This window comes from Ustilago hordei (genome assembly GCF_900519145.1).
Source record: "Ustilago hordei strain Uho2 genome assembly, contig: UHO2_contig_05, whole genome shotgun sequence".
Lineage (NCBI taxonomy): Eukaryota > Fungi > Basidiomycota > Ustilaginomycetes > Ustilaginales > Ustilaginaceae > Ustilago > Ustilago hordei.
In genome coordinates this window covers 1,556,806-1,581,990 of record NW_024545279.1, presented here as the reverse complement: position 1 = coordinate 1,581,990, position 25,185 = coordinate 1,556,806, and the positions used below count along the sequence as shown (strand labels likewise).

General features: G+C 53.2%; 9 protein-coding genes and 1 non-coding gene across 10 annotated transcripts; 7 read left to right on the top strand and 3 right to left on the bottom strand.

The window, feature by feature from the left end:
• Positions 1–376: 376 nt before the first annotated feature.
• Positions 377–640, bottom strand: UHO2_03436 (uncharacterized protein; the record flags this gene model as incomplete). Its single annotated transcript, XM_041558351.1, has 1 exon — positions 377–640. One exon carries the CDS (start codon positions 638–640, stop codon positions 377–379), a length of 264 nt encoding a protein of 87 aa, XP_041414285.1.
• Positions 641–992: 352 nt separating this feature from the next.
• UHO2_03435 (uncharacterized protein) lies at positions 993–3,201 on the top strand (the record flags this gene model as incomplete). The annotated part of the gene is made up of 4 exons (XM_041558350.1): positions 993–2,301; positions 2,389–2,849; positions 2,964–3,100; positions 3,183–3,201. 4 exons carry the CDS (start codon positions 993–995, stop codon positions 3,199–3,201), a joined length of 1,926 nt encoding a protein of 641 aa, XP_041414284.1.
• A 2,153-nt stretch (positions 3,202–5,354) lies between these two features.
• On the top strand, positions 5,355–6,590 carry UHO2_03434 (uncharacterized protein; the record flags this gene model as incomplete). Its single annotated transcript, XM_041558349.1, has 2 exons — positions 5,355–6,188; positions 6,282–6,590. 2 exons carry the CDS (start codon positions 5,355–5,357, stop codon positions 6,588–6,590), a joined length of 1,143 nt encoding a protein of 380 aa, XP_041414283.1.
• A 611-nt stretch (positions 6,591–7,201) lies between these two features.
• UHO2_03433 (uncharacterized protein) lies at positions 7,202–10,282 on the bottom strand (the record flags this gene model as incomplete). The annotated part of the gene is made up of 1 exon (XM_041558348.1): positions 7,202–10,282. One exon carries the CDS (start codon positions 10,280–10,282, stop codon positions 7,202–7,204), a length of 3,081 nt encoding a protein of 1,026 aa, XP_041414282.1.
• Positions 10,283–11,227: 945 nt separating this feature from the next.
• Positions 11,228–12,046, top strand: UHO2_03432 (uncharacterized protein; the record flags this gene model as incomplete). Its single annotated transcript, XM_041558347.1, has 3 exons — positions 11,228–11,614; positions 11,705–11,784; positions 11,887–12,046. 3 exons carry the CDS (start codon positions 11,228–11,230, stop codon positions 12,044–12,046), a joined length of 627 nt encoding a protein of 208 aa, XP_041414281.1.
• A 935-nt stretch (positions 12,047–12,981) lies between these two features.
• On the top strand, positions 12,982–13,943 carry UHO2_03431 (uncharacterized protein; the record flags this gene model as incomplete). The annotated part of the gene is made up of 3 exons (XM_041558346.1): positions 12,982–13,170; positions 13,268–13,715; positions 13,822–13,943. 3 exons carry the CDS (start codon positions 12,982–12,984, stop codon positions 13,941–13,943), a joined length of 759 nt encoding a protein of 252 aa, XP_041414280.1.
• A 2,143-nt stretch (positions 13,944–16,086) lies between these two features.
• Positions 16,087–19,263, top strand: UHO2_03430 (uncharacterized protein; the record flags this gene model as incomplete). The annotated part of the gene is made up of 2 exons (XM_041558345.1): positions 16,087–16,905; positions 17,044–19,263. The coding sequence occupies 2 exons, from the start codon at positions 16,087–16,089 to the stop codon at positions 19,261–19,263; spliced, it is 3,039 nt and encodes a 1,012-aa protein (XP_041414279.1).
• Positions 19,264–20,341: 1,078 nt separating this feature from the next.
• On the top strand, positions 20,342–23,275 carry UHO2_03429 (uncharacterized protein; the record flags this gene model as incomplete). The annotated part of the gene is made up of 1 exon (XM_041558344.1): positions 20,342–23,275. The coding sequence occupies one exon, from the start codon at positions 20,342–20,344 to the stop codon at positions 23,273–23,275; it is 2,934 nt and encodes a 977-aa protein (XP_041414278.1).
• Positions 23,276–23,571: 296 nt separating this feature from the next.
• UHO2_03428 (uncharacterized protein) lies at positions 23,572–24,552 on the bottom strand (the record flags this gene model as incomplete). Its single annotated transcript, XM_041558343.1, has 1 exon — positions 23,572–24,552. The coding sequence occupies one exon, from the start codon at positions 24,550–24,552 to the stop codon at positions 23,572–23,574; it is 981 nt and encodes a 326-aa protein (XP_041414277.1).
• A 208-nt stretch (positions 24,553–24,760) lies between these two features.
• Positions 24,761–24,870, top strand: tRNA-Glu(CTC). Its single transcript has one exon. It is a non-coding gene; the product is annotated as a tRNA-Glu (tRNA).
• The last annotated feature ends 315 nt before the right edge of the window (positions 24,871–25,185 follow it).

Genomic DNA, 25,185 nt, shown 5'->3' with positions numbered 1-25,185 from the left:
TGGTTTGGCAAACAGGAACGCGCGAGCTAGCTTGCCAATGTCGATAAGCTCAAGTGCCATCACAGCAAAAGCTACAAGAGAGTGTGGACGTGGATATAAAGCGCGACAGGACGCTCGGAAGAGCTAAACATCGGTTATGCTTCCCGACCTTCGCATGGCACTGACAACGCTCAAAGCTCATGGCCGAGTCCCGATCTCATCACAGCTAAACACGTTCGAGAGCATGCAGGCAGTATCGGCAACACATCCCCAGCTAGAACATCATCAATTGCCATGATAGATCAGCGTTCATAGCTTGACGTCCAGGCAGCCAAGACGATGATCACAGATCCGCATTGACACGGATGACCATCTTACCCTGATCATTCGGCTTGGCCTAGTCGGCTCGCATCATTTCTACATCTTCGAGTGGATAAGCAATCCTTTTGTCCTCGATCTTGTGCTTCGCAACCAGCTCGCACATCTCTTGCGTAGTCTTTGGATCGCCAAGCAAGCTTCCCTTGATGCTAATATCTCTGAAGATGAGATGATTGTAGTGCATTGGAATCGGGACGATCGACTGTCCGACCACCATGAAAAGGCCATGGTTCTTTCTGATGGCAAGACCGAACTCGTATGCTGGAATCACATCTGTAGCCATGATGGTCGCATCGGCTCTGTTGCCGTCCAGCAGACGGCACAGAGCATGATGGCCTCAACTTCGGCTACTACATGTGTGTCGTTCGACAGTCTATATCGAGCTCTAGCCCTTTCGGCCTCCAACACGTCATGCTGCGTAATTACCAAGACACGCATCGGGGCCCGATACAAGGTTGAAGTCGCGTAAATTGACTTGACACACGCGTCTCGTGCCCTGCAGAATGTCGGCCAAGCGAAAGACCAACACTGCTTCTAACTCTCGGACACTTGGAGCTGCAAGCATCCTTTGCTTCTGCTTCCACACCTGACCCTGTCCAGCAACTCGTCGAATCGCAACTCATCACATCGCAACTATGGATATGGCTGCGGTAGTGCCGCCACCAGAGCTGCGCAGGACGATCCTACGGGTCTTCACCACCAAGCACTCGCTGCAGCTTCACTCGTCCGCTATCGGTTTCATCACTTCGACACTTGCACAACACGGCCTTCTAGATCAGCCACTTGAATGGGAGGAAGCCATTGATGCGCTCGCGCAGGGCATAGTTGATGGGCAGTCGGACATAGATCCGCACTCTTCTCGAGGAGCAACTCGTGGCGGCAATCAGAATGTAGACAACGACCAAGACACGGGACCATCAGATGTAGTCACGGCAGCAGCGCTCGAGAAGGTCTACTCCAGACTCGTCGTAGCAGACTCAGCAGCACATACAACTCAAGGTGCTCTCGCATCGACATCTTTAGCTAACAATGGTGTGCATCGACACCCACACGAGCTCACCGACGGAGAGCTGCCAGATCCACACCGCTACTTTGGCGTTCACTCAGCATTTACGCAGCCAAAACTTGCCTTTGATCCCATTCGCAAAGTCTTTGAGCCGGCATCGATAGCATCGACAGTCCTTCCAACGGCAGCGGCTCGCTCCACCTTCCCGCGGCAACGATACCACATCCTCAAAAGCGTCATCTCGAGAAACGAAAACTTCTGTCCACCGCTCGCCATCCCAACCGCTGCACCATCATCTTCCTCATCTTCATCGCGCAACAACACCGCAGACGGCTTCATGAGACTCACCTCGACGAAGAATCTTCTTGGCAGGCAAGGACATCGCTTCTTGCTCTTTGGCATGCTCAGCACCTCTTCTGACGGCAGATACGAGCTTGAAGATGTCGATGGCGCCGTCGGACTCGACCTCCATGACGCCATTCCGGGTGAAGGTATCTTTACAGAAGGCAGTCTCATCCTTGTCGAGGGCGAGTATACGGTCGACGAACGCATCCGTGTCTTTGCCATCGGTCATCCACCAAGCGAGACTCGCGCGCAAGCAAGACTAATCCATGCCCACACCGACTTCCTCGGACCACCACAGCCTCCCGTCCTCGCATCAGCATCCGCGCCAAGTCGAGCTGGCACATCAGCGCCGTGGCGAGGAGCCATCTCTGTCAAAGAAGAAGCTGCTTTCAAGGTCCACGAAGCCAACCACTCCGACCTCTGCTTTGTCATCTTCTCCGATCTCCATCTCGACCATCCAAAGACCATGTCGGCGTTTGCTACCGTGTTGCAAGGCTACGTCGATGCCGACTTTATCCCTTTCGCGCTCGTACTCTGCGGTAACTTTGCGAGTCAGCAGTACTCGTCAGCAGATATGATCGACATGTACAAGGGTAAGTAGGAAGCTGCTCTCCGAAGGAGCCTGCGAAGCTGCTTGATGGCCTACTAACACCGTCTATTCCTGACAATCTTGCTAACAGCCGGCTTTGCTGCACTCGGCGAGACGCTCTCCTCCTTCCCCGCCATCGTTGGTACAAGCGACATCATCCTCGTTCCCGGTCCACAAGATCCCTTTGCCACCTCGCTCGTCCCTCGTCCACCGCTGCCACAGCTTGTCGTGCAGGCACTCCTCTCCAAGCTCGAACGGCTGCATGCCACAATCCATCTTGCATCCAACCCGTGCCGCATCTCGTACTTCTCCCAGCAGATCGTTGTCTATCGCGACGACACCCTGACTCGTTTCCTCCGCAACACGGTGCGCATCAAGGATGAATCGCAGGAGCCGGAGAGAGAAGAGCGCGAGAAGGGGGAGCGCGATTTGAAGAAGTTTTTGGTGTCGACCGTCTTGGATCAAGCACATCTCGTTCCATTGGCGCAAAGGATCAGGCCGGTGCTTTGGGATCATGATCATGCGTTGAGTCTGTATCCGATGCCGACTGCTGTAAGTGTTGAACTCGTTCGTTTGTCTTAGTTGCAGCACGCTCACTGACATCGCTCTTCGTCCATGACTATGGTTCGCTTCTGACATCTTCACGCTCTGGCTGGCCGCTGACAGCTCGTGCTCGCCGACGCCTACGACCGATACGAGCTCACCTATGAAGGATGCCACGTCGTCAACCCGGGCTCCTTCAGATCAGGCAACACTTTCGCCTGGTCCACTTACTACCCTGCTTCTCGACGCACTGAACCAAGGTATGTTGTCTCGACACTTTCGGAAAGCCGACTGTATCGTTCGACGCGTTTGCTGACCAACACCTGATCGTTGCATTCACAGTGAGCTTCCTGTATCCTGATCGTGTATGCGACGACAAGTCTTGGACACACATCAGCAGCATCGTCATGGTAATTGCATTTGATTCCGATGTCCATCTTTGCATGTGTTGGTCGATGAGAAGACCGACTGGCCGGCTGGAGCACCGTCTACTGACGGACCTTGCCGAATCCTGAGGTTCGACACTTTCGAGGTCTGCCAAAAAAGCGGCGAGGACAGCAGACACGTTTCTGTCGTCTCGAGCGGAATGTGAGCAAGCACGAGGTAAGCAGACTGGCAATGCGGCTCCATCTCGGATCGCAACAAGACTGTTTTCCAGATGTTGGTTGCCAGGCAGCATGTTGCAAGGAACCTGGGCTGGATTAAACAAGGTGAATGTCACTCAGATTCCCCGGTCGACCTTCTGATTAGCTTTGGCTCTGGAGCGATAGTGTAAATATATCGGGCGCCGACATTGAAGAAACGGTGGCAATCCAAATCTGGCAGGTGCGGAAAAAGGCAGGCGAAAGATCGCTATCGATTCAAACACCTCTGAGCGGCGATTCGTCTCTGTCAGACAATAGTATACATCTCTTGCTCATTGGTGGACCCAAGAGACGAGAGCAGAAGAGCATGCACAACAAGATTCGGCCGTGATCGGGGACGAGGAGCCGAACGGAGCGATGTGCTTTCATAATAGCTGCCCAGTTGTCGCTGGCCGTGTCGACCGCGTTGTCCGTTTGATTGCCACTGGACTGCCACGCAACCTGATTCGATCGGCAACACACATTTCGTCACAACCGGGATATGCTGCTCACCGGCAGGTCGGCAATAAGGATGTACAGGGGTCTCGTCTGGGCTTACCCAAGAAGCTCGACAAGATCGTTGACGAAAGAGGTGCGGTTTGAAACTCCGACAGCGCAACAAGATCGAGACGAAGATCTACATCGTGCCACACTGACCTAGATCATCATGCTCGCTCGCTTGCATTGTTCAACAGGACCGCTGTCTCGCTAAGGAATCGTCGCCTTGCTCTTGTAGCGCGGTTACAGCTGCTGTCGAGAATAGCTTTTGCAAAGGTTGCCGGCCTCTTCAACTTCCATCGCTTCGAGCATCACGCACTCAACTCATGCGCTCCATTTGCCGGAGCGTTGTTCAACATCTCATCGCCTGGATGACACATGCAAACGTTCTGGGTTGCCAAGTCTCGGAGAAAGTCCTGCAAGCGGTCGATCGGTGGAAAGTTTGGATTCAGCGTTGCGATTGTACACAAGCGTCGCTTTCCCGCCATTCTTTCGGCAAAGGACAGCATTCCTACACCGCCAAGAGCTTCTACCCGCCTCAAGCCGCCTCAAGCCGCCAGTTCCCCTGTCTGTCCATGCGTCGACCCTTCCGGAAGCCATCTGCAGCGCTCGTTCCCTTTGTCGTCCGCTGACCCAGCCTCATGCCGCACTTATGCCTGTCGAGATGCGCAGTGGAGTTGAACCAGGCTGTCTTCCGCCGTTCAACTCATGCCGTCTTTGCAATCTTCGGTCCAGATGCTGGGAACGCAGCCGACCTCTTCTTCCAAGCGAGCGTAATGTTTCTCGTTCATCGAAGGCCTCGTCTAAGTTGCCTCGCGGCTGTTCAGGATAAAACCACCATTACGTTGGGGCCACGATGAGGCTAGGCTCCCTTCGAACAGGTGTGTAGCAACTATAATGCTTATCGTGTTCAAAAGGAAACGAGACTATAAACATGTGGATATATACCTTTGACACCATCTTCGAGGATACTGGGCTGCCCTTGGGTGAGTCGAGTGTCTCTCCTGCAGAGCTCCTGCTCCTGGGCCGTCTCTACTGCAGATGCTCCTGCTCCTGGGCCGTCTCTACTCCTTGCTCCTGGGCCGTCTCTGCTGCAGAGCTCCTGAGTTGTTGCCATGGCAACCTTCATGGGTTTCACATGTCTGGATCAGCTCGTGATCAAGCGGCGTATGCTTTCACTAGCTTTAAGAGGTCTCTGAACTTCACTACCGCTCGCTCCGGTGGTCGTCAAACGCTCATCACTTTCTATAAGAGCTCAAGCTTCAAAAGTACGTCCACCCTTCTTTCTTTCCTCATCAAGCTTGCTCAATTCTTCCCCCCCCCCCCCCCCCCCCTCCCTCCTCTCAATCACTCCTGTTCCCCCTCCAGCTGCATCGCACACATTCGTACCAGAATGCGCGTTGCATCTTCCGCCCCCCTCGTTGCGGTCGCCGCTGCCATTGCCAACCTCCATGCTGCTTGCGCCATCCCTCACCAGCAGAGTCTTTACAACGGCTACAATGGTTTTGCTGGCCCATCTCCCGAATTCTACGATGATAGCATCCCCGCTCGCGTTACTCACGGTGTCTGGTCCACCCTTACTTGGATGTTTGGCCAATCGCACAACCCGGTCCAAGTGATCAAATCCGCACCGGGTGTCAAGCTTCTCGACTCTGGTTTCCCCACGGCCGACATTGATAGTGTCGCCGCTCCTCGATTCGTCCTCTACGGAGACGAAGACGTTGCATCCCAGTCTTACGGCGCACCCCCTTATTCGAACATCACCGGATTCAATGTATTCAACCTCGCCTTCTGGACGGTCAAGTTTGGTGTTGCAGACAACGCCGCTAAGTGGGCCGCCAAAAGCGATAGTGATAAGAAATGGTTCAAATCTCGCTACGCTGGTGCCGGCATGAAACTCATGGTCTCGGTCTTTGGCGCAACTGACACTCCCCAGTCGATGGGCAAGAATCCTGTTCAACTCGGTAAGACCATCGCCGCTTTTGTCAAGAAGCACGGTCTCGACGGCGTCGATGTTGACTACGAGGAGATGGACCTCTTCGCTCAAGGCAAATCTGCCGATTGGCTCATCAAGCTTACTCGAAGTCTTCGTCAAGAGCTTCCAAGCCCGGACTACATCATTACACACGCGCCTGTGATGCCTTGGTGGTCTGTTGCTCAATACCCTCAGGGATACACTCGAATCCATCAAGAAGTGGGCGATCTTATCGATTGGTACAATCTACAGGTAAGATTCTTAGCATAACGACAGCATGAAAGCTCATTATTCCACTTGAGACACTAAATATACCACCTCTTGCTCTTCTTTTCCGATCCTTAGGCATACAATCAGGGAGACAATTGCTACACCACCTGCGATGGGCTCATCTGGGATTCTTGCGACTATTTCCCACAAACCAGCCTTTTTGAGATCCACAAGTCCTCTGGCGTACCACTTGAAAAACTTGTCATTGGAAAGCCGGCCGTCGAGAGTGATGCCGCCAATGGTTTCATGCGCCCTTCTGTGCTGGGTGGGTGCCTGAACATTGGTGTTCAAAACGGCTGGAATGCAGGCGCAATGTTCTGGCAGTACCCGCACATGACTCCGCACCGTCTCAGCGTGGTTACCGATGCCGCTGGTCTCAGCTGAGAAGCTTTGTAGCCGTATACCTCTTTTTTCTTCTTCTTTTGTATCCTTCTCTCTCGTGTTTCTTTTCCGTTATGAACAATTCATTGATTATATAGGTACGCAGCCGTCGTGTGGCGTGCCAGAATAGTGCGAGAGGCTGAGGAATGTGAGAAGAGCTTTGAGCGCGACAGTGCTGAAGCTGTGTGTATCGCAAGCACATATGACACTCCGGTCTCACAGAAAGAGAATGAATGGTCTTTGTGCAACCTCACAGAATGGAGATCAATGATCGCGCTGACTTTTGGTCTCCTAATAAATGATCTTACACGCAAGTTGACATCTTCCATCGGTCAAGCTGTACGAATGCGTAAACCGAGATTCTTCTCGGTGCGATCGTTCAGCGTGCAGTCGAGTGTTGCTCTAGAACCTTGCGAGATCTCGCCGAGATGCAAATACCCGAGATCAAACCGAGGATGCGTCCTCATTCAATGCATTCTGTCAGTAGTGCAGTCACAAACGATTTGGTACAATGCGACGATGATCAGTGCATTGCAAAAACGATTGCGATGTGTGGTAGTGTGTGCTGGTAGGGCGCTGTGGTGACTCTATATTACTGAAGACAGGACATCGTGTTAGGCTGCGAGAGCTGCAGCAGGTGCGGCTTGTTCAACCTCATTGGGATTGGAACTGAAGGGAGGGCCACCTCTCTGGCCTGCGATCGGCGTCATGGCGGCTTGCTCTTCCTCGGATCGGGGGCCTGCTGTGTCGAGCATGGCCGATGAGGGTGAATTCGCTTGGTCCACTATGGGAGTCGGAGGAGCATCAGCGTTACCGGGTGTCGAGATTGCTGGTGAACCGGCCGGCGATCGCAGCGAGGTGAGATATTCATCTTCCGTCATGTCTGCATCAAAGCGGGGACCTAGTGGGTCCTTCAAGTTTGTCAGATGGCCTGGTCGCGTAAGATAGGCTCGCTGTGGTATATTGCCAAAGCCGTCTGAGTCAGACTGTGTTGATGGTAGCATGCCGCTGACGTTTCCCAGAGTCGAGCTTGGCCCGAATGGTGTAGACCCTTTGCCAGCGCCCACATCGAGACCCAGGGCAGGACCGTGTTTGCGAGCCTTTTGTGCCATCCAGCCTCTTCTGTGGTTCTTCTGAGTTGGCGATGTGAAACGAGCACCTGGACCGTCTCCAGCGCCTCGGCTACGACCAGCTGAAGCGCTCTTGGAACCCAATCGAAGCGCACGTAGCAGATTGTCCATGGCCTCCTGGGCGTCGTCATCACTCAGAATGCTGGCGAGGACACTGATCATCTGGAGCAAGCGCAGAGAGACTTGCTTGATGCCGTCATCGCCGCCGCCACCGCCGCCACCGCCAGTGGTAGTCGTATCTTCTGCAGCTGAGAAAGCAGGATCGAGCTCGGACAGATGGGCAAAGAGGAAGAAGAGCCGCTCGTAGATGGGCATAAGCACCTGATCTCGGAATACAACGAGCACGATCTTGCGGACATCGATGCGTTGCAAGTCAGGGCCGGCTTTGGCAGCCCGGGAAAGAAGCATAGCGACGCCAGACTGGGTGAGATTGGCGTTGCCGCTGAACAGACCGGTACTGGAGCTGTTGGCGCCGGCTCCGGCTCCAGCGCTGCCTGTTCCACCGGCGTATGAGGCTGAAGAGGAGATGAGACTGCGTAGTGTCGGATCGGTTTGGAGAGGGAGGAAGCAGCCCTCGCAATACGGTAGGACCTGAGCGAGGAAGAAAGTCCAAACTTCTACGAGACGAAGCAAGAGGCGTGAGTCTTCGAGACCCTGAAGCTTGGAATTGAGCGTGAGTGTTCCAGTCGAAGTGAGCGAGATGAGATCGAGCGTGAGTGACTCGATGGCATGAGCCTGGCTTCGTTCGAGGGTCTTGCGCACGTGAAGGCTAACCATCTCGTTAAGCTCTTCAATGCTTGTACGAAGCGCCTCGCCGTTGAAGAGAGGAAGAACACGAATGCAAATCATCTGCCATGTATCCGACGAGGTGCCTGGCCCTACTGGAAAGCTCACGCCGGCAGGATTGGGAGAAGTTGCGTTCGGAATGGTAGTCGATGCTGATGGAGGATACGCTGCCACGAACAAGGAAGGATTTGGCGTTGCGGAAGATGCGGACTGGGAACTGGAGGCCTGGGCTGAGCCAAGGGTGCCTCCAGCCGCGGGAGAGGCGGTGAAAGCATTTCGATCGGGAGCGCTGTTGCTGCCATTGCCAACGGAGCTGTTGAAGCCAGCTATGGAACCTTGCCTCTCGCTTGCCATTGTGGATGTCGAGTTCGAAGGGGGATAGTAGGTAGCACCAGCTGCACTCGACGTGGCAGCTTCTGATCCGGCCAGCATGGAGGCGGCGCTGGCTCGCTCGAGCTCACGAGCCATCATTCGAGAATCGTAAGCGCTGAGACTACGGGCAGATGCAGGCGTGGTTGTGATGCTCCTTGTTGCACCATTGTTGTGGAGCGTTGAGCTAGGCGCTGGAGTCGAGGGTGTCATGGAGGTGTTGGGATGAGAATTGGAACTGGCAGCGTTGGAGGCGATGGAGGCTAGAGTGGCTGAAGGCGGTAGACCCACGGTCGCTGCCGAGGTGGATGCCGAGCTGTTCTGATGTTGTAGAGCGGCGCTTGGAGCAGGGCTGTTACCGGACGAGGTCTTGGATGCTCCGCCACCCGCCAGATGAGCAACAGACTTGGCAGCTGAGCTTGTGGAGGACTGCTGTAGGTTGAATGCGCGAAGATGGTCGGTCTGGTTCTGGCAGAGAATGCGCACATAGATAGGACGGGCGCTGGATTCGGCTTGCAGAGGAGTGGAGCGAATAGCAGCAGCACCGGGCCTGGCGGGCGATATTGAGATGTACTGATCTGCCAAAGCGTCGTCAGTTGGCCCTTGGACGAGGTCTGTTTGAACCTCTCCAAAGTCGGTGTAGCCGGATTGCGTTTCAGATGGACCGAGAGGACCAGAGGTAGTTGTTGCAGGTTGAGAGGGGATGGTATTGAGGTTGATGCTGGCGTCGTTGGGATGTTCGCCTTCTGCCTGAAAAGGCACGGCTAGCTCGAGGCGAGACCAGCCCGTATTCTCGAGCCGTACTCGCTGATAGGAGGCTCTAGGATCTGACCAAGGACTGGAGGGAGAATGGATGTGAAGCGCCATAAAGACACGCAAGAGCTCGGCAATGGCGATACCGTGAGCGACGATACAAATGTGACCAACATCGCCCGATGCTGCGACCTGGGATGGTGGTTTCTTGCGCAGTGCCTCGACTCGTGGGAGGATGAATTGACGGACTGCCTTTGCTATCCTAGCGTTGACCTCTTGCAGAGACTCGCCTTGAGGAAATCGAAAGCTGCGGGCATTTTCGCCAGTGGAGCTTTGCATCCACTCGGCGCTGGCGTAGCTCTGACCTTCAGCCTGACCAAAGTTGATCTCTCGTAGCGACTTGGACTGGACCAATGGCGGTGGTGGAATGGATCGATTGGATTTGAGGATCTCGTCTGCGGTCATCGCTGCTCGCTTCAAGTCGCTGCAGTAGATGGCTGTGAGAGGAACGTTGGCGAAGGACTGACCCAATGCCCTCGCCTGGCTGATACCATTGCTGGTGAGTGGCGTGTCTCTGAAGCCAGCCCAGATGCCGTGTTGATTGTCTTGCGACTCGCCATGACGGACGAGCGTGACCAGGAGACGATTCAAGGACATGGTAAAAAGCCAAGGCTGAGTTGCTTGGTCCAGTTGGCCGATCCCTTTCCGCTGGATGGTCAGGAGTCAGGTGACTATGTGATCTTGATCAGGTGACCATGTGATCTTGATCAGGTGACCATGTGATCTTGATCAGGTGACTTTGTGATCTTGATCAGGTATCGGATGATGGATGACCAATCCGAATCGGCTGCACCGACAGCAGAGCGATCGGGCTCTCACTGCAGCGTCGCCGTCCTTTGGAAAGCTGGCTCGCTCGTCGAGGAATGGATGAGATGCTTGCAGAACGAAGGGCAAGGGTCGGTGAGCGGTGATGAGCACAAGTAGCAGAAGCGAGTGGCGATGATGGTTCGACTTATAAGCATAGATGAAAGGAGCATCCAGGGTCCGTGCAAGTGGAAATATTTCGACACACACTCGACCTGCACGATCTCGTTTAGAGCAAACGTTTCACCAAGAGACCAACGCTGTCACCTCATCACGAGATTCTTCTCTTCTTCTTGGCTCTCCTGGCCATCGCATGGATGCGAGGTTTGCTAACAAACGCAGCCTTTTCTTGACTTTGATCGCGATAGGACACATTGAGATGGTTGCTCTCAGAACGCCACCAGCCGAAAGCAGCGGCGAATCATCCGAAGCATGTGCACACTTGGACCCTGGATCGGGTCAAATCAAGATCGGGGAAAATCAAGATCGAGGCAAATCAAGATCGAGGCAAATCAAGATCGAGGCAAATCAAGATCGAGGCAAATCAAGATCGAGGCATAGTGTTTCCCGATCTGGAAGGATGCTTTTTGACGTCAGCTCAGCTCGCCTTGACCAGCAAGGAGATGCCTTATTTGTGCGTGCTTGGCCTCTTCCTCCTTCTCCTTTGTGATAAGCAAATAGCATCTTTTCATTCTGTCCTCATACATTCAAAGTAGGGAGGCATTCAACATCATGGCTATGGCAAGCGGTAAAGAGTTCAAGGTCGTTCTGGCTGGTCAGTTCGGCTCAGGCAAGACGACCTTTGCCACTCGTATCAAGTCGGCCGTCTGCGAGAAGAAGGAGATCAAGGCCCTCAAGACTACCGAATACCCTGTCAAACTGCACACCTCGGCTGGTCAGGTTAGGCTCAACCTCTTCGACACCAACCTTCACGCCAAGGGTGGTTTGCCACATGATGGTTTCTTCCGCACTGCTGATGCTGCCGTTGTCTTTTTCGACCTTACCAGCCAAGGCAGCTACGAGGCTATGGAAGAGTGGTACGATGCCGTAGTCAAGGCTAACGGTCGCAAGGGTAGCGAACCCCTTCCTATCGTCGTTGTTGGTACCAAGGCGGATGACATCAAGGTATGGTAGCTTCCTTTAGCGTCTGACTGGCGTAAATGGAAGAATCAGAACGCTGCTGACAGTCATTGCTGTTTTGGCACTGTGCAACAGGGACGAGAGCTCAAGCCAGACGCTATCGAGTTCCCTCGCAAGAAAGAGCACCCATACCGCGAGATTTCAGCGGAGGCCAAGTGAGTATCTAGGCTACCTCGAATTCTGGACGGTTTGCCGCATTGAGAGGGTTTGTACTGACGATTCATCGATTGTGCTCCTATGTGGCTTGGCTACTGCAGCTACGGTGTCAAGGAGCTTCTTCTTGAGATTTGCAAGGCCTTGCTCGGTGACTCTGTCCAGCTCACGGATCAGCTGGATCTTGAGAAGGCCAAGATTGACAAGATTGACGAGGAGCAGCTCGAGAAGCTCTCGCGCGAGTACGAGAAGGCTTCGGCTTGATTCGGGGTTGCTCGGAGATTTTACTAGAAAGTAGGCCATCTCCCTCTGAAGCACCGCTGCAATCCGAAACGTTTACACCATCCTTGACGGGCCCATTGTCGGATCCTAACGCATATCTCAGAACGCGCGTGCGATGATAGCTGCCATGAAGGAGGTCACAGAAATGAATCGCTGTATCGAATCAAGAGGCTTGCCTGAGCATTGCGCATCACCGGACGGAAAGCTCCGAAGACAGCCATTGTTCAGACGGGACGTCAGAAAACGTTAGCGCCAAATGGAAGGTCTCAAAGATGATGATGATTCACACCTGCATTCTCAAAGATCACCAAGCACAGGGCCATTTTCTTGATACTTGGTCATTCATGCCTTTGCAGCTTTCAACAAGGCCTTAGAGGAGCAGCACTGCTCATCCTCTCTGAGTGTGATCTTTCAAGATATGGAACGTGTGGCGTGGGAAGTGTGGCGTGGGAGGTGTGGCGTATGACGTGTGGCGTATGACGTGTGGCGTATGACGTGTGAATCAAAAGATACCGGTTTGTCAGCGAGTCAAAAAGATTCGGATCTTCGCCGACATCGACAGAGCCAGGGAGCAGACTCAGCCTGGCTGACTTAGCGAACGAAGCTCTCTCATCTATTGCCGTTCTTCCTGTCTCGGTCTAGCCGATGTGTGTGTGTGTGTGATGACCAGCAGCCTTGTCCTCGCCTGATTGTGCCCAGAGGGACGGCGCCTGCCAAACACAAGCTATAGGGACATCCTCTTCTGCCCTTCCGCCATTACTTTGTCACCTTTAGACCATCATCCTCTCTGCTTTTGTCGTCATCCGAAAAGCAGCTCTCTGACAAGAAGGCCTCATCCACTACTTAGATACGCTTTTTGACTTGTGCTCAAGCGACCACCTCTAGCGACCACCTCTAGACACCACCTCCTAGCCACAATGTTGGTCAATCGAAACCAAGAAACTTGTCGTCAGGTCGATGTCGACTCTTATTTTGACAACACCAAGCTCACGTATGGAGATGCAGGCTACAAGGTGCCCTATACACCTCAAAACACTTACAAAGATCCCAACGGTGACCGTCAAGACTATCTCGAAAAGACCAAGGGTCTCACTGCGATGCAGAGGGTGAGCAACTAAGATGACTGATCTAGGCTTTACGAGGCCTGCTGACTTGCTAACCCATATTGCCCTTGTACTTTTGTGTAATTAATTACAATGGCAGCACATTGCCTTTTTCGACGGTGACTGCGATGGTGTCATCTGGCCTACCGACACCTACTTTTCCTTTCTCTCGCTTGGCTTTGGCTTGATTCTCTCGCTGCTAGCCGTTGGCATCATCCACGGGCCGTTTTCGTATCCCACGCTGCCGAAGAACCGCCACAAGGTGCTGAATTGGCTGCCGGACCCATTCATGCGAATCTATGTCGCCAACATTCATCGATGCAAGCACGGCTCGGACTCAGAGTCGTATGATCGACGCGGCCAGTTCCGACAGACGCAGTTCGAGAGGATCTTAGAGGACTATTCGACTCGAAACAAAAAAGATGCGCTTTCATTCTCGGATGTCATGGCCATGATCCGTGAGCGCCGAGACTTGATGGACCCCTTTGGATGGTTTGCCTTTATGTTTGAATGGGGCAGCAGTTACATGCTTCTTTGGCCAGCTGATGGTGAGTGTCATGACAACCAGTCAACTTTGAGAGTCAACTTTGACGCTCATTGATGTATACGAATCCAAGACTGACCTGACCATTATCGAAATCTTGGACCTTGTAGGCTACATGCGCAAGGATGACATTCTCGGCATCTTTGACGGCTCCATCTTTGTCGTGCTTGCACACCGTTACAAGAGCGGACATGGTGGCGGTGCATTCCAGGCCAAGAAGGTTGTTTCATAAGTCTTGGACACCTTTGCTGCTGACGAATCGCCGCCATCAGCTCCAAAGGAAAATTTAGAGCTTGGCTCACAATTCAGACGCGCTCGCTTTTTGGCCATGTGACTCGCATGCGTGCGTGCGTGCGTGCGTGCGTGTGTGCGTGCGTGTGTGCGTGCGTGGGTTGCGCCTGCCAAAAGGTGAATTCTGTTGGTCTCGCTTCTGCTGGCTTTTCACAAAAGTCACACACTTTGCTGGCTTTGCTGGCTTTGCTGGCTTTGCTGGCTTGTGATTTCTGCAAAGAAAGAGAACGCATAGAGGCCGCTAACTGGTTGTCATCTCATGCCACCATCGGAGCAAGCTTGTCGCCGGTCTGCCAGGGTTATAGCGGGGGCCAAGGCTATCGAAAAGGGACAAGATGGCGATATATTCTATCGCCATCACAGTTTGAGTTGAACGCAACCTTTTTTCCACAGTCACAAAGCTGCTTTCTGCTCTCTGCTTTCTGCTCTCTGCTCTCTGCTCTCTGCTCTCTGCTCTCTGCTTTCTGCTTGGTCTGCGCTTCGAGCACCACACCTTCTTTCCTGCTTTTCTCCTCTGTCTGGCTCAAGATGAGACCTCTGACAGCTCATGTGAAGCTCAGCATTGAGAACGACAAGCTGTGCTGTGCTCTACTGTGCTGTGCTTTTCTCTTCTCACTCGCCACTTTCGATAGCCGTCGAGCTTGTCTTTCCTTCTATCCCAACGACCATTGCCATGGAAGCCATCTTTGTTCCTCATCTTCGCTTAGCCATGCTGCCGTTCCAATCTCCGCAACTCGGACCTCGATAAAAGGCCAGCTTCCTGCGCTACGCTCGGACCCCCTCTGGCTCTACCTTAGCCGCTTCGCTTCCTCGAACGGCGCTGATTTGCATTGTGAGCACGCTCCTCTCGACGCAAAGCTTCAGCAACTAACCACGTTGGCCATCGTCTAGCCCATCACTTATCCCACAACACACTCCAACACACACACACACAGTCAGTCCTACACCCAGACCTCAGGGCTGGCCTATCTTCATTTCGCCAGCCTAGGCAAGTCCGGTCTGACTGTCTGTCTTCTCTGCAATGGCCTCTTCATTTGGCGGAATATCCTTTTGTCAAGCCGCATCGGACCCCTCGCCACGTATACAAAAAAGCGCTCCGTACCCCTCTTGGTCGTTGTAAACATCACCCAGCACACAGCACACAGCAGCAGCTGCTGCTGCTGCTGCTTTGGTGTATCATCCTATCACCCACCTTCAACCTCCCACCTCGTTTTATGCCTTACACTTTTGCTGTAGGAGCCACCATCCAGCCTTGCAAGCACTGTATGTGCTACGCCGCCGCCCCATTCTTTCTCCCCCCTCTTCCCCCCCCCCCCCCCCCCCCTGTAACTACCAAGATCCCGCCTTATCGCTTGCTGTCTGGATAAGATCCGCTTACCCTAACCAAGCGAACCGCCCCTCTGCAAGGCCAGAGAAGCCAATGTCTGTCCGCACCGACCCCTCGCCTACGTTGATCATGGCCAACTAACGGCTACAAACATTCCGGCCCTTCGATCCTCTCCCCACATCAATGCAAGTCACAGGCGCTCACTACTATCTCACCAAAGCAGGTAATACATCATCCTCGGGATCCGTGTCTGTATCCAAGCTCAGTGTTTGCCCGCCTTCATATATACTCAGGCTTAGGAACAATCATCGGTCTCTCTCTCCTCTCCCTCCCTTCTCCTTGTCCACTGACAACACACCGACCGCGTGAGCTCACCCACCACTTCATCAGCTCATCCTGCAAGCGGTTGCCCCTTTCTCATTCCCCACCACCAGCCTTACCATCTGAGGGCCGCGCCCAAACAGCTCCATCCAGGCCCGCACAACATCCACACAGCCCTCTTGGCTATATCAAGCGACAACACAACTGCTTTTCTGCATTGTCTGCTTTTCCCTTTCTTCCTTTCTTTCTTTCTTCCTTGCTTCCTTGCTTCCTTGCTTCCTTGCTTCCTTCTTTCTTCTCGATCGCATCAGCATCTTGAAAGAGGACCACGAGACATTTCTTATCGTCCAGCGGTCTACTTGCTTGCCATCACGTCTGTCCAGTATCAGAATTCGCGTTGCTCATCGTTGACACGTCTTGGTCGCCACAGATCACTATGCCAGCAACAATGGGAGAGGCAGTCGAGACAAACGCCTCGTCAAGTGCATCCTCGGGCCCGCCTTCCACCATCGAATTTGCTTTGGGTGCAAAGCGGCTCGTCCGCTACAACCGCATGGCTCGAAGCGGCGATACTGATGCTGCTGTGCTGGGCAAAGGTGGGTTTGGATGCGTCTATCGCTACGCACTCGACACTTCATTCACTCCGCCATCCTCTGTGGATCTCGCTCTCTCTTTATGCTCCGCCAATACTCGTCGCCATGCATCCCTTCTCGAGTCATCACCTCCTACAAGTTTGCAAAAGAGCCGCGACCAGCACTACCACTCGGATAAGACGACAGAAATCGCCACGACAAGCTCATTGATCAAGCCTCCCTCGCTCGTCGCCGTCAAGTTGTGTCGCACCCCCTGCTCGGGCTCTTTTGACGAGCTTCAAAAGACTAGCCTAATTGATAAAAAGACGCGGAAGCTTGACATGCAGGACAACAGTAAGTCACACGTCCGCATCGTCCGAGGCGAAGGTCGCATCTTTCGCTATCTCCAAGACTCTCTCCAGGCATCGAGCCGTTGCGATGATCCTCCCCTCGTCAAGCTCTTGGCCAATCTCTCTCCCACAGGATCCAACAAGGGCCCTCATCTCGATGCCTTTGAAAGCTCTGTCGATGAGGAGGACGGACCGCCCACCAGACTGCTTGTATTTGAAAAGCTCATTGAGCTCGATACCGAACGAACCGCCCAAGGCTGGACCAAATCAAAGAGCACCTGGTCTCACGATCGCGTCGAGAAAGTTGCCTTTGAAGTGATTCAGGGCTTGCAAGTCAGTACCCCTTTTTCGCACACTATCCTGAAGCGGTGACCCAATTAACCACGGGCAACGCAATACTGATATACACGATGCTTTTGCCATTGTACCTCTTTCTCTCTCTCTCTCTCTTTCTCTTTGCCTCTCCCTCAGTTTCTGCACGAACACAATGTGACGCATGGCGACCTAAAGCCATCCAATCTCATGCTTGATCCACGCACTGGCGTCGTCAAGATCATTGATCTGGGTGCCAGTCGCCGCTTTGTTCACCTCTCCAACCGTGATCGCAACAATCGTAGCGCTGTCGAGTACCTCGACCGCCAAGCCATAGAGCGTGGCAGGACTCCGATTCGGCTAGCACCTGAACTGTGCGAAGGGCTAGGCTCACTCACTGGCTCTCCTTACTACATGGCCCCCGAGATTTTACTCCAAGCTACGAGATACGTCGACGCCTCCGGTCGAGCCAGATCCGTCCTCGAAGACTACGAGTACGACTACCCCTCTTTCCTGTCCCGAGAGCTGTGGCCCATGTACCAGATCGGCTTGAGCGACCTGAGACGAGGATGGGGCATCCGTGCTGATATCTGGAGTTGGGCCTGCACTGTCCAGGCACTTTTGCTCAAGACTGTCGAGGAACATCAACGCCCAAGCAGCAGCACCATCTCGCCATACGACTTTTCCTTTTCTCGCCACCGCGACGAGATGCTCGACCCACTCTATGAGAAAGCTGAGGGCGAGGACGACGTTCCTCGTTTCCACCAGTGGTGTCGCTTGCTGCCTCTGCTGATCGTACGCATCGCTCTGGAGCCAGTCTCTTTGATCGCACAGGCTGATGGATGCTCGTCAGCTCTCAGATTGGCACTCAAAGCATCACTCCGTCATCAAGACTTGAGGCCTACTGCTGATGAACTCTTGCACAGTCTCGAAGCTGCGAGGCCGTCTGCTGCACGCAACACGAACAGGCGATCCCTCACCGCTTGGCGTTCAACCGGCTCTCGCGATTCACCACGGCGTTCACATACTCTGGCAGCAGCAAACGAAGCAACAGCCTCACCACAAAGTGCAGGCTCGGACCTTGAAGCTTCCAGATATACCACGCCGCCTCTTTCGCAAGGGCCTTCGGGCGTAAGCACGCCTCAGCATACGTGCGAGAATGCAAGCCGAAGCTGCCTAGAGAAGACACCGAGTGGCGATCGGAAGGTGCACTTTGAAACTGGCTCCACCGAGTCGTCGTTTCTCGCTGCCAAGTCGCGTAGGTCCAACGCAAGTGTCGTGACTGGTCTCGAAGCTAGCGATCCGGTCCCTCAAGGGTTCGAGCTAGTCAGCCCGAGCCCGAGTCAAGGTCGATCGCCAAAGGCTCGCATGACGACGCTTGGTGATGCGCCTCGACCCTCGACAGCCAACGCGACACTTCAGACATCTCCGTCATTGTTCAGAGGTTTCCGTCAGCCAGGATCGGATACAGGCAGCGTGACTCGCATATCAGCACCACGCCCGTCGACGTCGAGCACCACTGTGCGAGACAAGGTGTTTGCTCGACCTGGAACGGCTCCTCTCATGGATGCGAGAGGAAATGGGCAATGCTTTCGGGGCTTGGAAGCATCGCATCAGGTTGGCATCAGTGCCTCTTGGAAGACGACAGCAAGCAGCCCGCGTAGTTTAAGTAAGATTATCAAGAGAGAAAGAGGACATGGACAATGGAGCACCCCTAGCCAACCAGTTGCAGGGGGTCTCAATATCAGTTGGCCACTAGAAGGGATGCGCAATTTGCAGCTCAACAGCCCAGGTCCGGCTGTTTACAAGGCAGAGGTAGTGAGAAGTATGCCTTCGAGCCCAATCAGTCATACTCGAGGAGCTTCGATGCCATTTTTAGGTTTGCAAGACCAGGCAGGAACACCACTACGCATGCCGCCTCCCGCGGCGCTCGCATCAACGATGCGACAGGACAATCACGACATTGGCGGCTCACCGAGATGTTTTACTAGCGAGAACGGAGCTAGCAAGCAGAACAGCTTGATGGCAACGCTGAAAGAGAAGCAAGTGCGCTTGAAGCAGAGCTCGAGGAAACTGATGGGCAAGCGCGCAACTGGAGCGCGAAACAGACAAGGAAGCGGAGAAGTAGTAGCAGGCAGCCAGCTTGGAGACGATGGTTGGGTGCACACCAACGAAGCCGAGTCCTTGGGCCATGGAAGCATGCATCACGCTTACGCTGGCCCCTTGAACCATGCCGCGATGGCGACGCCAGACTGGAACACGCGACAAGAGTTGGGAGGAGCGATGGGCCAGGGGGCCAACAGCAGGGTCGCAGGCGACGAACGATCGCCTTCGAAGCCGCTATTGCGGCGATTGCTAACTTGGAGTACCAACTCTTGATTCATGGCGCTTACACATACTTGGGCATCCGTATTTCTACTCCACTATCGATCATTATTATCATTATCATTATCATCTTCATCATCTTCTTCATCATCATCATCGACCACACATAGCATTCACTACCTGCATCATATACCCGACCTTTTCTTTTTCTTTTTTCTTTTTTTTTTTTTTTTTTTTTTTTTTTTTTTTTTTTTCTTCTTTTTTCTTGCAATCTGATTCCGCTTGACGCTGATATGATGGAGGTCGTGGTATCATAATGAGATGAACGCTAGCGAGTGTGGTCATGGTGCAGCGTCCTTGGATAAGAAGGTAAAGGAAGTGATGGGAGCGTCGATGGCGAGCCTGCTCGCTTTCTCGTCAAGGGGACGCGAGGAAGAGCCCGACGAAGAGCTGTCCACGTGAAAGCGTATTTATGAGACAATTTTCCTATTTTCCTATTTTCCTATTTTCCTATTTTCCTATTTATTATTATTATTATTTTCTTTTTTTAGAGAAGCAGGGTTCCTGCACATCTCTTTAAGCCACGAGATGGCTTGGACACATCTTTGATAAATTAAATTGAGATTTGTGCATTTTTTATTTATTTTTTGTGGCTGATGCCTCCTTTCTTGTGAAATAGAGCCGAGCGTAAGATATTGCATTATGAGCGGCGACCATGGGATAGGCAAAACGTGTCTCTGTATGCTCAACTTGAGCATACCATCAAGCACTACACCTGCGCATCCGTTAGGGAAAGTGGCTCCTTTGTCGACACGATCAGCACTCCTTCGTCCGAAAGCCTGACGGCCATCCAACGGCAGCTTCCCGACAAAGCTGACACAGCAATCGGCACACTTCCGTTGGCAGAATGGCGTGTCTGCATTGAACCAGCTCGACACTCTTCTGTTATCACTGCCCCTCCTTTCCCACGATCGAAACAATAACGGCAGTCCCGCTACGCCTCGTTATCGTCCCACTCGGACCCTCCGATCGATCATACTCTCTGCTCAACTGCCCAGCAAGCGGCACATCCGATTTCCAAGCAGCGCCCTACCATTTCTCGCCGTTCCTATCCGACTCAGCACTGTTCAACATGTCGTTCGCCACCACCACCACCACCACCACCACTACTAACACCACCACCAACGCCGATATGGCGACAAACGATACCGTCGATACCAACACCACCGCTCAGGAGGATGCTCCCACTACCACCACCTCATCAGCCAATCCCGCCAAGAAAGGTCACCATAGACGCACCTCCTCGCTCCTACCCAGCCTCAACTCGCTCGGTTCCTTCCTTGCAAGCGCACGAGGCTTGACCGGATCCAACAACGATGGCCAAGGCTCTTCCACCCTTCCTGCCTCAAGCTCAGGAGGCTTGAGCACAGATGCAGAGTTAATCATCTCTCACCCCGCCCCTACCGAGTGGGCTGACGACTCGAATAGCCCTGTCAAACAACGTTTTCACTCGGCCTCCTCGGCTGCACGCGTCTCTCGATCGACAGAAACGCAATCACGAGCTTCTCCTCGCAGCTTGAGTGAGCAGGTCCGCTTTCGAGGTCAACCTAGACGTCTTGGACGCAGCCATCTTTCCCACAGACAGTCTTTCATTGCATTCCCTTCACCCACTTCGCCAACTATATCTACCGTCACTGGATCAGAGCGTCCCCTTAGGAGCTCATCAGCTTCGAGGACCTCTTCTGCTGCCAGTATCGCAAGGCACTCGGATCCGGCTGCTGCTGCCAGACTTGTTTACAGTCCAGAGCCATCGGCCAGCACCACTTCATCATCGGCATACACACCTGCTACTTCGGTACGATACTCGCCTGCTCCGACACCAAAGACGCTACCATACCAAGCTCCACTGCAGTCCCCATCTCCACCTCCGCCTTCGGAAGCAATCATTCAAGCGGATGCACCCTCGCTACAAGGATCGACGTCGAGATCTGCACAGTCTTATCAGACCTTGCCCCGATCTTTTGCAGCATCGACAGCCCAAGGTTCGAGCAAAAAAGTAAGTGAGCAGGGCAGTGTTTACGGCAGGACGGCTTCTTTCAGCGGTGCCACCGACAAGCTAAACGAAGCTCTCGAAAGCGACGACAAGATAACAAACAGGCAAGCTGGCTTCCGCGCTCGTTCTATCAACTCAATTCGCAGCTTGGCTGCTGCTTGGGTCCCTGCTCGTTTTGCACCGACTTCTCAACCTTCGAGCTCGGCTTCTTCGTCATCATCAAACGACGACTCTTCCTCGCTCAGTGGACAGAGTCCCCGTCGACGCGACGGTATGGCTCTCACAACTACAGCTGGAGCCGAGTCAAAGACCATGGTTCGCCACGGCACTGACAGTGTCAAGCGTCCTGTCAAGCTCGATCGTCGTCGACTGGATAAAGCTGTCAGCTTGGCTGTTGAAGCGGCACAAGCCGCCGAAGAGGATGAGAGATTGTGGGAGGAGAAGCGGGCGAACAAGATTGCGTCAGCTGCCAAAGCACGACCAGCTCTGAAGGGTGCTTGGCCTTCCTCCAGTCCAAGTAGCAATGAGGACAGTCGTCAGCTCACACGCTTCCCAACGAACGGTATCGATGTTGATACAAGCTTGGCTTCAGAAGAAGAGGATGAGGATGAGGACCAAGACCATCTTGGATTCTCGCTCGATCTCTACATTTCTTCCCTCGGATACCTCATCTCCGCCATATCGGACAAAGAAGCTCCTGGACTTAGCAGCAAGCAGAAGCAAGACATCAAGCAACGCTTGGAAGAAGGCATGTCTAAGCTTGGCTTCGACGCCAAAGCCGAGTTGGAAAAAGCTGAAGCCATGAAACGAGAACTCGAGCTGGAACGGGAAAAGCTTCAGCTCCAACAACAGCATTCTGCATCCCCGACGACAGCCAATGTGATTCATCATCACTATCACACAGCTGTTCCTGCGAATAACTCTTACTTTGGTGTCGATGCTGGCGACTTTTCGAGGGCTCATGCTGCCGCCAAGGCTTCCAGTCGAGGATCGTCAAGTTTGGCTGGCAAGATCAGCTCATCCGTGTTGGACATTGGGTTGCATATCGGTGCGGGAGCGTTGAGTGCGCTCAGTGCTAATCTTTCGGCGATCGCTCCCAGGGGAGTTGGTGGTGGTTCAAGCAAGGCTTCAAGCACATCTCCGAAGCGCGATGGGGAGGGAATGGAAGATCCCAGGATCATAGATTTGGACAATGACGAAGACCTGCCAAGCCCGTCAGAGTCACAACATCGGGCAGATGCCTCGCTGTCTCAACCAGGAAGTGGAGCAGCAACTCCTCGAACAGCATGGACTCGATCCATCAATCAGAACAACAAGCAGTGGGAACTTGCAGTCGCTTTTGCAAGCACCGCTGCTTCTGCCCTAGCTTCCAGTCTTGGCGCTGTTGCACGCAACGAGCCCGCACCTCCCTCCTCACCTTGCACCTCCACGGCCCTTACTACAGGTCCTTTGACTCCGGAACAGCAACAACAGCTCGCACAATACGGATACCTCCCATCACAACCCCCTCACACAAAAGGCGAAACAGCAGAAGATCGCTTAATCCTTCTTTCCGCTTCACTCGCTCGCTCTCTCAAACGCTCTCCCCTCCCCTCCCAACTCTACCAGCTCCTACGACAGCTAGTCTCAATCCTAGCTGCTATTGATGCAAAGTACAGCCTCACGGAGAAGGGCACACAGATGGCAGTACGCGAGACCAGTAGAGCTATGCGGTTCGTCAGGAGACACGATCTGCATGTTAAGGCGGTTCGAGTGGCTTGGGCTGCTGCTGAAGCTGCAGTAGCTGCACTGGAGGCGTATAGAGATGAGAAGGGGTGGATGGAGCAACAGAGAATCACGGGTGGTGCGGCGACGCCGGTGTATGGTGCGTCGCCGCCGAAGGAGAGTAGGGCGATAGAGGCGAGGCAGACGCTGAAGGCAAGGATGGACGATTCTGAGGCGCAGATTCTAGCAGCTGCTGCAGCGTCGGGGGAGAAGGGGAAGGTGAGAGAGAAGCTCGGGCAGAGGGCCTGAATCGCTTTGAACGAGCATACAGTGATTGATGCTCGTGTCATACACCCATTTGAAACACTTTGATACCCAACCCCGCCTAGAAAAGGGATACTGTTGCACTCGGCTTTAATCTCAATAGCCTTTGTGGGAAGAACGTGCTTCTCTTTGCATCCAACTTTTCATCTCTCTGTTTGTGTTGCCTCCCCCCTGTCTCTCATTCGCAGTCTCAGCCTTGTCCACAATCGCGAGTTGACAGAAAAGCAAGCATCAATTGTCAAACGAACCAACGTCTCTTGACTGACATTTGTCCGAGCCGTTTAAGGATCCCATTCATCAACACACCCATAGAAATCAGCCAGAATCTTCTTCTGAGCTTCTCTGTTCTCCTTCTCCTCACCCATGATCTTTCTCACCACGACGTACTTTCTGCCTGTCAACAGTTCCGGAGTTACCTGGTTGAAATTTTCGCCCTGAATCACCTGCTCCGCATGAGCTTTAGACCCAACAACTGCGCCTCCGGCCTCCTGTGCGATAACGACTCCTGCGCAGACGTCCCAAGCCCAACAACCGATTTCCCAGTAGAGGTCAAGATTTCCACTTGCTACGTGGCAGAAGTTGAGTGCTGCTGAACCCATGCTGCGTACTCCGCGGACCATTTTTGCGCCCTCTACGCCACCGTTTGGGTCTCCGGTGATTTTCTTGAAAGAGTTGAGTTTTTGTTGAAGGATTGCTTCACGTCGGTCGGTGCCCCATTCAAAAGCAACCAGTGCCTGATTCAGGTCGGTTAGAGGGATTGCATTTTCCACCAATGGTAGTCTTCTCGGAGCTGGATGATGAGGACTCGAAAGAAAACTTCCTTTTCCTTTACATCCATGATACAACGTATCCATAAACGGCGCATATACCACCCCTACTTTCGCTTCTCCATCCACAACAACACCGATGCTAATACAGGTGTATGGGAAACCGTGTACGAAGTTAGTCGTTCCATCAATCGGGTCTACGATCCAAACGACTCCTTGTTTTTCAATCCTTCCCTCTTCACCAGCTGCCCAAGATTCTTCCCCGATAAACGTATGTCTTGGAAAGCGAGACGAAATCGATCTTCTGACCAGCTTCTCGACAGCTTGATCGGTCTCAGTGACAAGATCGGCAGAGTTCTTCTTGAACTCAGATCCAGCAGACGAGGAAAAGCGCTTGCCAGAACCATCAACGATTGCTCGACCAGCCGTTTTGGAGAGCGCGATTGCGTACTGGTAGATTTCGTTAAGCTCCTCGTCAGATACCTTGGATGTCATCTTGAACAATCCTATTCGGAGGTGATACGTGCCTGATCAAGCGGTTGGAACGAGTCAAGAAAGAAGCGCGAGCAAGACCTGACTAAAACCAGACGCAAGGCCGTGCACAAACCAACAAACCCTTCACACGTGCTTCCGGGACTCTAACCCTACCATACCATCAATCGCAGCTAAATCTGAGCATTACATTACAAAATCATACAACAAATCCCAGTTAGTACAATGGTTAGTATAGGGCACTCTCACGACTGGAGCCGGCTGCATCAACCGGATTTCGAATGTGCTGCTCAGATCAGGGTTCGATTCCCTGGCCGGGAAATATATTGTTTTCACCTTTTTTACCACCTTTATTTTTGCATGAACCTGAATGGCTTCTCTTCTTCCTTGACGCCAAATGCAACAAAGGTCATTTAGTTCGTGTGCTATCCGCTGTTGTTGCTAGCAAAAGTCCAAGCCTTAGGGTTAGGGTGGTTTTATTTCCCTCGACGCCTTCGAAGATGGAAAGATGCAAGTGCAGTATTCCACTTGAAATCCAAACAAGAGCGCGCAGAGAGTATCAGTCCTGTCTCTCGTTCAGCAGGCTCGCAATTGGAATCCATACTGGCTTTGTAACCTTTGTTCCGACAGAAGCGA